Source organism: Pleurodeles waltl, chromosome 5 (assembly GCF_031143425.1).
Source record: "Pleurodeles waltl isolate 20211129_DDA chromosome 5, aPleWal1.hap1.20221129, whole genome shotgun sequence".
NCBI lineage: Eukaryota > Metazoa > Chordata > Amphibia > Caudata > Salamandridae > Pleurodeles > Pleurodeles waltl.
Window position 1 is genome coordinate 1,201,938,240 of NC_090444.1, and position 13,377 is coordinate 1,201,951,616.

At 44.5% G+C, this 13,377-nt stretch overlaps 1 protein-coding gene across 1 annotated transcript in view; it reads left to right on the forward strand.

The window, feature by feature from the left end:
* The window catches only part of LOC138297105 (uncharacterized), a 648,847-nt gene that overhangs the window by 260,650 nt on the left and 374,820 nt on the right, over window positions 1-13,377 (forward strand). The window contains exon 30 of the mRNA XM_069236605.1: window positions 4,954-5,116. Within this exon, the coding sequence (XP_069092706.1) occupies window positions 4,954-5,116 (163 nt within the window). The remainder of the gene's footprint in view (window positions 1-4,953; window positions 5,117-13,377) is intronic.

Here is a 13,377-nt window from a genome sequence, read left to right on the forward strand (position 1 = left end):
AGCTCTGTGGCAATGCCCTGGACATAATCCATACATCCCCAGAATCAAGCACAAACACATGCATTCCACTTATTGAATAATGAAAATCCACATAAACTTGGACATTTCCTTTTTGACAATTCCAGATTTCCTCACCAATAGAGGGTCTCCCACCTTCCATAACAAGCAATTAGTTTCATTTTTACTATCACAACAGGACTCATAATTTGTCTGGTACTTTTATCATTTTTTTGAAATAACATTTTATCCCTTTCCTGGCATGCTATTATTTCCTAACCAAAACATAATTAAGTTTAGTGTGAGCAACCTTTCCTTTCAGACAGGAAAATTGTCCCCTATGTGTAATGAAATTAGAAGTGTTGTGATGTGCTCACCAGGGTTCTTGAAGCACATTATATAGTGAAGATCTTGAATAAATTATCCACTGGGCGAATTACTTGACAACACTCTTCATACTTTCCCCCAATTTATTGGCCTGGGGAGAATAAAGAGTCATGCTTTGGTGACTTATAGAGAGGCCTTTTAAAAAAATCACACATTTAACATGACACAAACAGAACTCCATCGTCAATTATAATGTCCCAATTCTTGAGCAAACTACTCCTTTAAGAACACAGTAACTGGTCAACCCTTTACTAAACTGACACACTTTGTTGCCACCCACTTTGAGGTGTAATCAACCAGCAACAACACATAGCACTCGGGCACAAAATCCCAAATGGTTCCATAATAATTAAACATAGCTTAGTCCTGGATTCATCTGCCATCTCCACTGAAGAAAGAGAAGCAAGGCATACCACCTGATTTTTATAATTCTTTGCACACAAATACATCCTTGGCCACGTATTCAACCACATGATCCACACATGGCCAGTTTTATAATTCCCTAACTCCTGCTTTGGTCAAATTCATTCCCAGGTGGACTTCATACTCTATATTAACAATCTTCTCTCAAGTATACGCCCTAAAAAAAATCCCCCCTCTCCTGGCAGCGTAAACTTTGATAACTGTCTCTGTGTCGCAATGTATCCCAGAGCATCTATTTTTGTTCCCTCATAACCTACTGGGTTGATGTCCGTTGATGTTAGATCTAGCTTACTTTTGCCATAAATCGCAATTTTTGTCTACTACCATGGTTTGGTGATCCTGAGTATGCCAACACCGCGATCTTCATGCCATCCAACATTATCTCACTCTCTGCCATGCTTCCTTGTTCTGCTTTAGTCCCTCCATCCGTTTTCACACTAGGAATCATTTTCAGGCAGAGGGTCAACACTTTGGACTTTACCACTTTTTTTTAGCATAATAGTCCTTTTTATCACAAAGTCTGCACATACCTAACTTTGTGAAACAACCTGGAGAGTCAGACATGTGTCATTGACCGCAACACTAATAGGAAATATTCTATGTCTCTCAAAGTTTCTTCCCAAGGGAAGAACTTTTGTTGTTGGAACCAAGCCTTTGTACAACATCCACACAATCAACTTGGTAAGCAAACTCTTTAATCTTATCTACTGACAATCTAACATTATCACTCTGATTATCTCTTATTTCACAAATCCAATTATTTGTATTTTCCATCCTCTATACAATTTAAAATACTTCTTGTGATATGGGTTCTCAGCCAGTAGTCTTTCCTGGTCTTTTTGGCTGTTGCTGCATCTCACCAGTTGTTCTCTGACCAGAGAGTCCCAAAGTTACAAGCTTGTGCTAAAGTCTTCAGGCATGTTGTATAACTACCACATTTTCAACCTTGGCTTGAGTCCTCGCAAATGATGTTGTTACAAGACTGCATTAATCTGAGTTTCAAAGTGTTTTTCTAGCATTAACACAGACATGTCATACACATTGTCGGGTTTGCCTTCTGCATTACCAGTAGCAATCGCATCTAGGCTCTAAAAAATGTTTCTACTTCCAGCATCAGAGTATGAAAAAGAATGCGTTGCTTCCATTCCTGGGAGAATGTCTCCCGTTTTATAGGTTTGAGATAAGGATCAAAACGTTTTTCAGTTATTTTGAGGGCAATAGAGGACCTCCTTTCTCTGATAAGAAAAAACACTGTTTGTGACATATTTGCAGCTGCCATTGTTTAAGATGGTGTTGAAAACGTAATAGAGAAGCACCAAAGAGTTCTTTAAATAGGCATATATGTTAAAAGTGAACAAAAGTGAATTACTAAATGTGAATCTCTTTGTTCTAGAAGAAAGTCACTAAATGAGAGAAAGGCTCTAATTTTCAATTTGTAAAATTAGGATATTTCCATAGGCATTAACAGCACTGCCCTTCCTTCACTGCCTTTCTAAAAATTGTGGTTTTAATTCTTTTGAAGAGCAATTATACTTCTGTGTGCCTACACCACACTGCCCCAATCCAATACTGCATAGTGTTGTGGTGTCACATAATCTAGTGACCTCATACACTACACCAAGTTAGCTGGAGTAACTGACATAGCTTCGTGCTTCTCAGAGATGAATGTGTGCAGAGTACTCATGTGAGACTGAAGAACAGATATGCATACCAGAGGGAGCTATGGTGGTGCAAAGTCACAGTCTCCAAAATTCACATGGATATTTTCAAAGTTCCCTTCCTACTATTTTTGTTTCCATAAAAGCATCTATCTTCCTTGCAAGGAGGTGAAAGTAAATTCTGTGGCTATATCAAATGATTGTGGGTTCGATGGCATCGAAAAATGGGAGAGTTGGTAGTCATCACTTGTTCCCAAAAAGTACACTTGTCTCCAGTTTTAAAGCCTCTTCGAAGAATCACCATTGAGATCTTGACTGAACTAAGGTGAGCTTAATTTATAAGAAGAGTAGCGGTGCACAGCTCACCAACGGTTGATCAGGCAGCTCCCACTCCAACTGTCCCTCTTGGAACCTTGGCACATAAGCGATGTAGCATCCCTGGGTTCCAGATGACATAGGTGCCTAATAGCAGACGTTTGTTAAGGTAAGTCACCACAACAGAGATATATCAAGAAATAGGATTTGCGCAGTGTAGGCTATAGCCACTGGAAAGATAGTGACCAACTGGGATGAAATTGCTAAAATGTCTGTCAGATACTGATGTGAACCATGTTTGGATAGTTCTATTACAGATCACATGCGTCTATTAGATTTTATGGAAACTCACATACAACCTAATCTGTCAATCTGGGTTTAGGATTTTCTATAACTAGGGGGTGGAGGGGCTGGGGGAGTTGACTAAGAATTGAAAGATATGGAACTCTGAAAGGCTGTTGATTTGGGTAGCCTCTGTTCACAATATTGTGGAATTTGTGGTGAAAGACTTATAGCACCTTTGTCTTTTCAGGCATGAATACAGTGGCAAAAAAGTCTCCCGTGGCAGCATTTTGACATTTTCCAAGGAGGGAAATGGTGTGAATAAAAGAATATCACTTACAAGCTATGATTGAACGATGTTTGCTAAAGTGATTTCCGCAGAAGTGTCTATTTCAGCCCATTTGATAGATGCACATAAATATCATGTGTCACGGCTGATGAACCACAATGTAAATGAAAGGGAATGCCATGCTAGATGCTGAAAAGGCACGTGTCTGCTCTGCACAACTGGCCATGCTGATAGCGAACAGTTGCACAGTTTGATTTAAGTACTATGTTTATAACAATGATAAAAGCTATTAAAGTAAATCACAGTCAGCCACAGAGGGACACCAAAGTTTCCTTCTCCCAATTGCTTATAGCATAAGGCATGTTGACCAATCTAGCCCTTTCATTTGTGATCTGTATTTGGAACCATTAGCATCTAATCTGTAGACATCTTCTAATTGAAAGGTTGTATCTTTGAGCATGGAGTGACAAATTGTTTTTAAATGATGGTGATTTTGATGCAATTGCTTCTACTATGATAGGTGCAAAAGGATACAATTTAGATTTCACTGATGATTTTGATTCTTTATGAATACCAAATAATCAAGAGAAGACATAGGAATTTATGTGGAAAATGAACAAGCTATAAAAATATTTTAAATACTAAGAATATCACAGGAAATTGATGCCGTCTTTGAAGCAAATCACCTGAAGGTATTGAAAGAGTTTGAAAGAGAACCGGTCTGGAATAATAAACTCACTTTGCCAATAATCAGCAGAATTAATGTAGTCAAAATGGATGTGGTACATTAACCTTATATCGGTTTCAGAACATTAGCCAATATTTTAAATGTCTCGAAGCTTCAGTAGATAACTTTATATTCAACTTCAAGTGGGTAAAAATATCCCAAAGGACTAACTTGCTTCATGCATAAAGGAGCACTATCATGGTCACATATCAGGAAGTGTTCTTTGTGGAAAATATGACCTACGATCAGCACTTGACCTATTTAAAAGATAATCAGGAATTAGTATATCAGCGTGCTAAATCTTCCCTTATCATGCCGACAGCTTTTAATATAAATTCTTATCAGTGGCATATTTATATTTTTACACAATGTGAAAATGTCCTATGCTAACTTATTGCTTGGCTAGTTTCATACTCATATTCCCTGAGGACTGTCTTTTTGCTCAGGCTACGCTACTAAATGTGAGCCACATTTATCTTTAGTTAAGAGTGTTTGCCTCGCATGGATCCTTTCACTTGGAGTGTGTGCATGGTCAGAGATAGCCCACATCATCCTTAGGAATGCTCTAAGGTTTCCTACCGCACCATACTGTACCACAAAGTACGTTCGATCAAAAATAAGGCAAAATTTAATTTTGCGTTAAGTACACAGATTTTATGTCAAAGTGATCGATGTAAGTCATGCAAGGAACTTTTGGCTAAATAATACTTGTATTTAGCATCTAAATATTAAGTTACAATGTAAAGCGCTTTATTTTCTGCTTGGATATAGTGTTCGATAAACCATTTTGTAGGGTAATACAAGTTTAAGAAGGAGGTAATTCCATCGTGATATATGTTTTTCTTTCATGTCCTTCTTTCTTGTGTCACTTACAGGCTGCATTTAAAGCCCTCTCCCAGATGTTGCAGATTGTTGCAGCGCTTCGTGATATTGTATCCTACATTCTCAGCTTCGCCCAACTTGGAAACCCCTCTGGCAGCTCTGGTTCTCAAAAGGCACAATCTCTAATGGCGGATTGGGGCGGACTGGAAGGCATAGGTGAGATAGACACATTATCTTGTTAGACAAATCATCCATTCCCATCTGCAGTTACTTGACTAAACCTGTAAATGATGCCAATAGAACAGGCCTGACAGCAACGGACAGGAGGAGAATTCTTCAGTATATTTGGCTAAGTAGTGGATGTCTACACCCCAGTGGTTACTTCTTCTTCTATATTCTTTAAGAACTGTGGGCCAGATTTATAGTTTTTCATGCAAAACTGCATTAGCGCAGTTTTGCCTGAAAAAGTATAGCACCGGCTAGCACCATTCCAAGGCGCTGGCCTGACGCCATATTTATGGGAAAAATTGCCTCTAAGCAGTGTAGTGCCACTTTCTCACACATCCCCCATGGACATGGCTCCTGTCTTAGTAAAGACAGGAGCCATGCCCACCACCCCAATAAAAAAATATATAGTTACCGGGACTTACCTGGGATGTGTCCCCCATCCCGTGGTGTCCCTCTGGTGTGGGTGGGGGTGTCCCTAGGGCCAGGGAAGGGCACCTGTGAGCACTTTCCATGGTCTCTGACCATGGAAATATGGCTACAGGTCCCCTTACGCCTGCACATACCCAGGTGTTAAATAACGGCGCTAAGCAAGCTTAGTGCCATTATTTAAGGCCCCTATCCTCCCGTGCTGGATTTTAGCATGGGGGGATAAATATGGCGCAAAGGCCATATCATCCTTTTCTGGTCCAGAACGCCTATCTTGCATCTCATTGACGCAAGGTAGGTTTTCACATCCAGTAAATGACGTTAACTTCATAACTTTGGCGTTAGACACGTCTAGCACCAAAGTATAAATATGGAGTTAGATTTGTGCTGAATTAGCGTAAAAAAAATGAATCTGAATCTTTTTCCTATTTCCTGCGCTCAAAGCTGTATGGACACACTATGGGGGTCATTCTGACCCTGACGGGCGGCGGAGGCCGCCCGCCAGAGTTCCCCCACCAAAATACCGCTCCGCGGTCGAAAGACCGCTGAGGGTATTTTGGGATTTGCCCTGGGCTGGCGGGCGACCGCCAAAAGGCCGCCCGCCAGCCCAGGGCAAATCATCCTTCCCACGAGGACGCCGGCTCAGAATTGAGCCGGCGGAGTGGGAAGGTGCGACGGGTGCAGTGGCACCCGTCGCGTATTTCAGTGTCTGCATAGCAGACACTGAAATACTAAGTGGGGCCCTCTTACGGGGGCCCCTGCAGTGCCCATGCCATTGGCATGGGCACTGCAGGGGCCTCCAGGGGCCCCGCGGCACCCCCTACCGCCATCCTGTTCCTGGCAGGAGACCCGCCAGGAACAGGATGGCGGTAGGGGGTGTCAGAATCCCCATGGCGGCGGAGCGCACTCCGCCGCCATGGAGGATTCACATGGGCAGCGGAAAACCGGCGGGAGACCGCCGGTTTTCCGCATCTGACCGCGGCCGAACCGCCGCGGTCAGAATGCCCTGCGGGGCACCGCCGGCCTGTCGGCGGTGCTCCCGCCGACCCTGGACCGCCGGGGTCAGAATCACCCCCTATGTCTTAAGGCTGTTATCCATAATATTTAGATCTCAATTGTGTAGTTAGGACAGGGAGAAAGGAAGTACAAGGGACTCAGAGAAGTAGACCCTTTGTGAGGCAAGTGATCACAAACACATTTAGGCCCATATTTATATTTGTTTAGTGCCGTATTTGCGCTGCACAAAATACTATTGTATTTTGTAAGTTTGTGCCGTTTGTGCGTCAAAAAGCGGCGCAAATGCGGCGCTAAAAAAGTATAAATATGGGCCTTAGTTTTCTAATAGCAATGTACTTCATGCAAGCGAGGTATCAAAAAAATTCACAATATTTATTAAAAAAATTAAGGAGTTGATAGCTTACAGAAACTGGATTGCAGAGTACTATTGGAATGTATGCATAGTCAGAAGAAAGAGAGATGCGTTTCTGGTTGAATTTGTGAAAAGCAATGTCCCCAGCCTAGGAACAATGACAGCACCACATGTACTCTCAAATATATTGTCTTAACACAAACGTATTGTAAAGCTTCCTGTCCTTGCTTGTCTTTCTAGTAATTTCTCCGATTTTAGACGAATGCACATGGCCAAGCAATTTACATGTATTACCTTGACCAGGACATGTTTGTTCCAAAAGGTCTTCTGCATCAGAGAAGAGGCAAACACAGCGAGTGTGTGTGTGTTTAGTTGGCTCACACAATGTGGTTGTTCAAGTCTCAATTGTAATGATGTTTTGAGGTTTCTTCCTTGGGCCCTTGGGCAGGAAGTGGTTACTGACAGTATTTATGCTAGGCATTGTCATTTACCACTGGTGCACTATTGCACCGCAGCTGTTAACGAGGTTACCCCCTTTGTGAGTCTGACCACCCATGGGCAGCTAAGCCTATTGATCAAGGCTTCCTCCAGGAAGTGGTGGTAGGTTTGGAATGCAAATACAGTTTCACATATTAATCTCACATTAAAGGTGAAAGGTCCAGCCAGAGCCAATGACATTAAAAATGCTAGATAGTTGCTTATATGAAGGCAAAGCCCTATTAGTAAATATGCACAACAAATAAAATAAGATGGCTGTAGCACTTTCTGATTGTGAGGTAGGTACGAAATAGGGTTATGTCACTGTGTTTGAAAGTACTATAATGGCGATAGCATTAAAAAGTATTGGCAAAGTTACTGCGATCTATGCAACAAATTTACGCAGTCTCCTAAGAAATTAGTCTGGTGAATTTTTCCTGTGCATGTGCTCTGTTTGTTATCCTTCCATTTATTTAACAAACCCAATGCCACAGGGCATATTTTCTTAACTAGCAATTCATGTTGGCCCTTAAATGTCAGCCTTGAAGGAGAGCTCAGTTCTCTTTCCAAAGACCAACATCATTTTTCCTGAAAGTACAAGTCCAAAGTTCATTACTTTCACCCACAAGCGACCTCTAGTGAATTATAAACTATTTGCTTTTTTCAGTTCTCAAGTGTGATAGCTTCACAAATTGAGCAGGGCAAGTGGGAAGCTCGCTCCACCATTTTGTAACCCCCTTTGGAGTACAGAGAAAGCAGCCTATTAACAGACTAGAGAGATCATGACCCCAAAATGTCACAATGTTTCATTGTTTCTGGTTGCAAATGGATAAGTCTTCAGTTTCCAAAATATAGTCTGTCCCTTGCCGCTTGCAATGTGACCCATGCTATGTTGAAACATGTCTATTGTATGATTGCATACTACAAAGGTTTTTTAACAAAGCGAACTATTCACAGTACTTATTTAGGCCTTGCCCAGGAGAGCCAACATTCCTTGTCTATAACCATGTATTGATTATGTGTTCACCTTAAGTTAGTCATGCATGTGCCTTTTTCATCTTCACCAAGAACCTTCTGTTTACCAGATAGATTCACCACCAGAGGATTTTGAAAAGAGAGAGTACTTTAGTGTAATTAACATTACAGGCAAAAAATCACCCTTTCACTTGACCCCATTTTCTGCCTGGTTGTGGTTGTTACTCAGTGAAGACATTCTACAGCTGTGTGCAGTCTTCCACTTACCCTACAAAATAGTCTATACATAGAAGGTACAAACACAAGCAACGCAGAACCTGTGGCCTATTGAAATCCATGAAATAGGTAATACAAAGCAAGGCCCATCAGTGCACAGTGGGCCCAAAGGCAGCAAGGCGCAATGCTCTGGTGGAGCCATTAAAAGCTTAATAACATACGGCGTTATTTAGAGCTTGCAGACTGGATACCCCTTCAAAAATGCAACGGATGTCCCATTGTTGGACTTGGCACTTTTTGCAGGCTCATGCCCAAACTTTTTGCCTTCCCCTTCCTGTATTCTGAATCCTTTTTTATTGGCTTTTAGGACTCTTCAACACATGCTGAGGTGCTGGTGCTCTGTCCTTGAAACATGGTATAATTGGATTACACCAAACTGGCTCATTTTATTTACTTATACGTCCCCAGTAAAATGATACTACATGTAAATTAAATGCTACTTGTTTGCCTGCAGCACTAATTGTGCCACCCACTTAAGTAGCCCTCTTAACCATATCTCAGGCCTGCCTTTGTAGGCCTGTGTGTGCAGTGTTAAACAGCCATTTCGGCCCAGCAAGATAAACTTCTTGCCAGCCCCACGCCTCCCTTTTTAATGAATGCAAGTCACTTCTAGGGTAGTCCATAAACATCACAGAGGGCAGGGTGCAGTGTATTTAAAATGTTAAACATGTACTTTTAACTTTTACATCTCCTGGTAGTGAAAAACCTTTAAGTCAATTTTTCACTACTGAGAGGCCTACCTCTCCCATAGGTTAACATTGGGTTCCCTTATTATATTTAATGAGTGGTGACTTCCATTTATGGTCAGATTTGAAGGTCCAGTTTGGTGTATAAAGAACTTTAATTTAAAAGCCTCCTTAACGGTAAAGTCAGATTTAAGTCACAATTCTGAAAATACCACTTTTAGAAAGTTGCAAAAAGAACAGATGATGGACAGAATGCTGAACAATGCAAACAGTCACCCTCAGTCATAAAGATCTGGGTTTAATCCATCATTTTTTGCTCACCACACCACCCCAGTTTGGACCCAGCAATATGCAAATCAGTCTTGACCCTGTTCCTCATGGTAACAGGCCAGCCCGAACTGCCAAACCAGGTCCTCTCTCGACCGGAAACAAGCATCCTAGGACCGGTTTCAGGGTATCACCCTTCATCAGCTAGTCTAGCTTGAATCTAGTGGCACAGTGAGCATGGGACCCACGTCTGGGCATACCCGTCCCACTTGGGGCGACAAATGAAAAAATAACAGATGATGGATGGAACGCTGAACAATGTAAACATTCACCCCCAGTCACAAAGATCTGGGTTTAATCCATTTTTTTTGCTCACCACACCACCCCAGTTTGGACCCAGCCATATGCAAATCAGTCTTGACCCTGTTCCTCATGGGAACTGTCCAGCCCGAACTGCCACACCAGGTCCTCCCTGGACCGGAAACAAGAATCCTAGGACAGGTTTTAAGGTATCACCCTTCATCATCTAAGCTAGCTAGAATCCAGTTGCGCAGTGAGCACGGGACCCACAACTGGACATACCCTTCCCACTTGAGGCAACAAATGCAAAAAGAACAGCTGATGGACGGAATGCTGAACAATGCAAAGATTCACCCCCAGTCACAAAGACCTGGGTTTAATCCATCGTTATTTTGCTCACCACACCACCCCAGTTTGGACCCAGCCATATGCAAATCAGTCTTGACCCTGTCCTCATGCAATGCATCTTCGACAAAGGGACTGTGCCTCACAAGCCTCTCATCGACAGCATGCTCGATGATGACACAGGACTCTGCATTGCAGCCCCACCATTCCTCAAAACTGCTGCTACGTGACCCATCCTCAACACAGGATCTTGCAACGCTCAGCAAACCAGAATTTAAGGTACTTTTATTCAGCTGGCCTAACTTGGTCCCTGTAGCCGGCCCGCATTCCATCGTGGTTGGCCTGAACTTGTGAGCTTGTCAGAAGTGACCTGGTAGCTACAATTGGCACTTTGCACTTTTAGGCATAGTTTTTACTTAAAACGTTGAAATCTAGTTCTACTGAGTGTGAATTTCTCTTGTGGCGTGTTTTCACTTTATTACAGTTTGAAGTGCTGCATAAATACTTTACACATTGCCTCTAAGCTAAACCTGGCTGCTTGTACCACCCTACCAGAGGGTTTAGGCAAAGGCCTGCATATGAAGGGGACTAGAGGAGTCAGAGCAAAAACCCCTCTTAGGCCCACGACAAAGCGTGCAATGACTCCGTAGGGGCGTGCAGACAGAGGAATTCGGAAGTAGCACCCCTTTCTCTCTCTTGGTCACAGGTCAGAAATGGTCAGGGGGAGGGGGTGACAAAAGCACTTCTTTCAAAAGGGGAGCGATTCCAGGGGCCAATAGGAGGCCGTGTAATGGTTTGAATTATCCCTTGGCCCAAAGGCTCGCAGGGGCATAAAAGGGGCTGCCCAGGCCAGGACCCCTCTTTTCAGCTGGACGGCCGGGCAGCGATGTGACAAGAATACAGGGATCACCTACCTTGCAATCTGCCGTTATTGCACAGCAGAACCTTTGTTTCGGCGGGCGATGACCTCAGCGGGGTGGCAGGTGCGATCAGCTAGCCTTATCGTGTCCCGGAGACAGACAGTCACGGCAGACGGAGCAGCCTCAAGGAAGCAGGTGGGAGGCACTGCGCACTCCAAAAGGGGGCACAGCGCAGGGCCCGCAGCCTCAGAGAGTCCCCCGCGACTGGGGCAAACCCTGCTCTCGGGCCTCGCGCCCTGTGTGCCACAGGCGTACAAGCCAGTAGGACTGTGGGCCACGAGCGCTGCACGTAGTTGCGGGGGCAGCCTCCCCATGCAAGGAGGAGTGCCCACTTTGTAACTGACACAGAGGGGCATATTTATACTCTGTTTGCGCCGAATGTGCGTGAAAATGTTTGACGCAAATTTAGCGCAAATCTTGCCCCATATTTAAACTATGATGCCCGACCCCGCAGATGTCAAAAAACCTCAGTGTGGGTAATTTTTGGGATGCGGGAAACCGCCTTGCGTAGATAGGCGTTCCCGTCCAAAAAATGACTTTAAGGCCTGTGCGCCTTATCTATACTCCTGCGTCATTTTGACGCACAGGAGGGGGCGGGCCTTAAAAAACAGTGCACAGCCTGATGTGCGCCGTTTTTTAACGCCTGGGTGAGGGCAGACGTTAAGGGACCTGTGGGCTCACCCCAGGACAACACCCATGGATGGGGGGGACCCATCCCAGGTAAGTTGAGGTAAGTATATATTTTTTTTTTAAGTGGCATGGGGGGCCTAATTTGGGCCCCCCTACATGCCACTGTGCCCAATGGCCATGCCCAGGGGAGAGACGTCCCCTAGGCATGGCCATTGGGCAAGGGGGCATGACTCCTGTCTTTGCTAAGACAGGAGTCATTTCAATGGGGGTTGTGCGTCAAAAAATGGCACAAGTCCGGTTTGAGCCATGATTTTTGACTCCAACCTGACTTGCCCCATTTTTTGACGCACAACCCCCATTTTCCCCTACGCCGGCGCTGCCTGGTTTGAGTAATTTTGTTTTACTTGGACCAGCCAGCAGCGCCGGCTAACGTCAATCCTCAAATAAGGTGCCCGCATGGTGCGTAGGAATGCCGTTAGCCGGCGGTACATTTTATTACGCAAACCTGCGCCGGCACTGGTTTGTGTCAAAAAGTATAAATATGGACCAGAGTTTCTCCTAATTAAGTGCGGTAAGCATATACGGCTAGTCTCTGAGCTCCAGCCTCAAAGGTGGTGTTTTCCAGAAGCCAGAGAAGAAGGCCAGCAGTGACGAGAGAGGGAGAGCGTGGGAGGAGCTCAAAGCCACACCCCCTTTCTCAGGATTAACCCTGCGAGCGCCCAGCACCAGTCAGGCAGCTGATCATCTCAGCTCTTCCCAGGAAGCCATTAGGACACTGATCCCACACCGTAACTGAGGATAGCACCTGGGCAGGCAATCAGCTGAGCAGCGTGTGCATAAGGGAACACACGCTCAAGAAGGAAGAGCAAACAAACGAAGGTCACGAGCTGCCTAGGGACTAACAGGGCCACTTGCACAGTGCATCACACTAAGAAAGGGATAATCCAATTCCCTCAGGCGAGATCCAGGCAGCTAATCAAGCAATATTCACGTGAGACCCAGTGCAGGGGTCAACCGGGGACAGCCTAAAGGGCGACGTGACCTCACTGCAGAGACAGAACAAGGAGTAATCGGGGCAGCCAAGAGGGTGACGCGACCCGAGTTGGTTAGTGGTGAACAACAGGGGACAGCCTATTGAGGCGACACGACCCTGCCAACAATGTGTCTGAATAGCGGTGTCAACATAGCCCAAAATTGAGAACCAAGGTTCCGACCAGGAGATCGACCTCAAAGAAATTCTTAGAGTGGACACCCCCAAGAAGAGCATATCAAGGAGGTACATAGTGGAACAGCCAGGGAAGAGGTGGACTTGGCTGAAGAACCAAAGAAGCGACGGTGAAATGCAAGCAGTGGAGGTAAACAAGGGGACAAGAAAGACACAGGTGAACCTCTGGCAGCGGGGGTATCAGGACCCAGCAAGCGAGCAAGGACAAACAATGGTGAGCAAATCAGCATGATTGTACAAGAATGTTTAAAGTCATTTGCACCTTTGCTATTTGCAAAGCTGGGGGGGTCAGTGCGACAAATGGGGAGAGGAGTGGAGATGCCCTGGGGAGCCAAGGTTGCAGCAGACCCCTC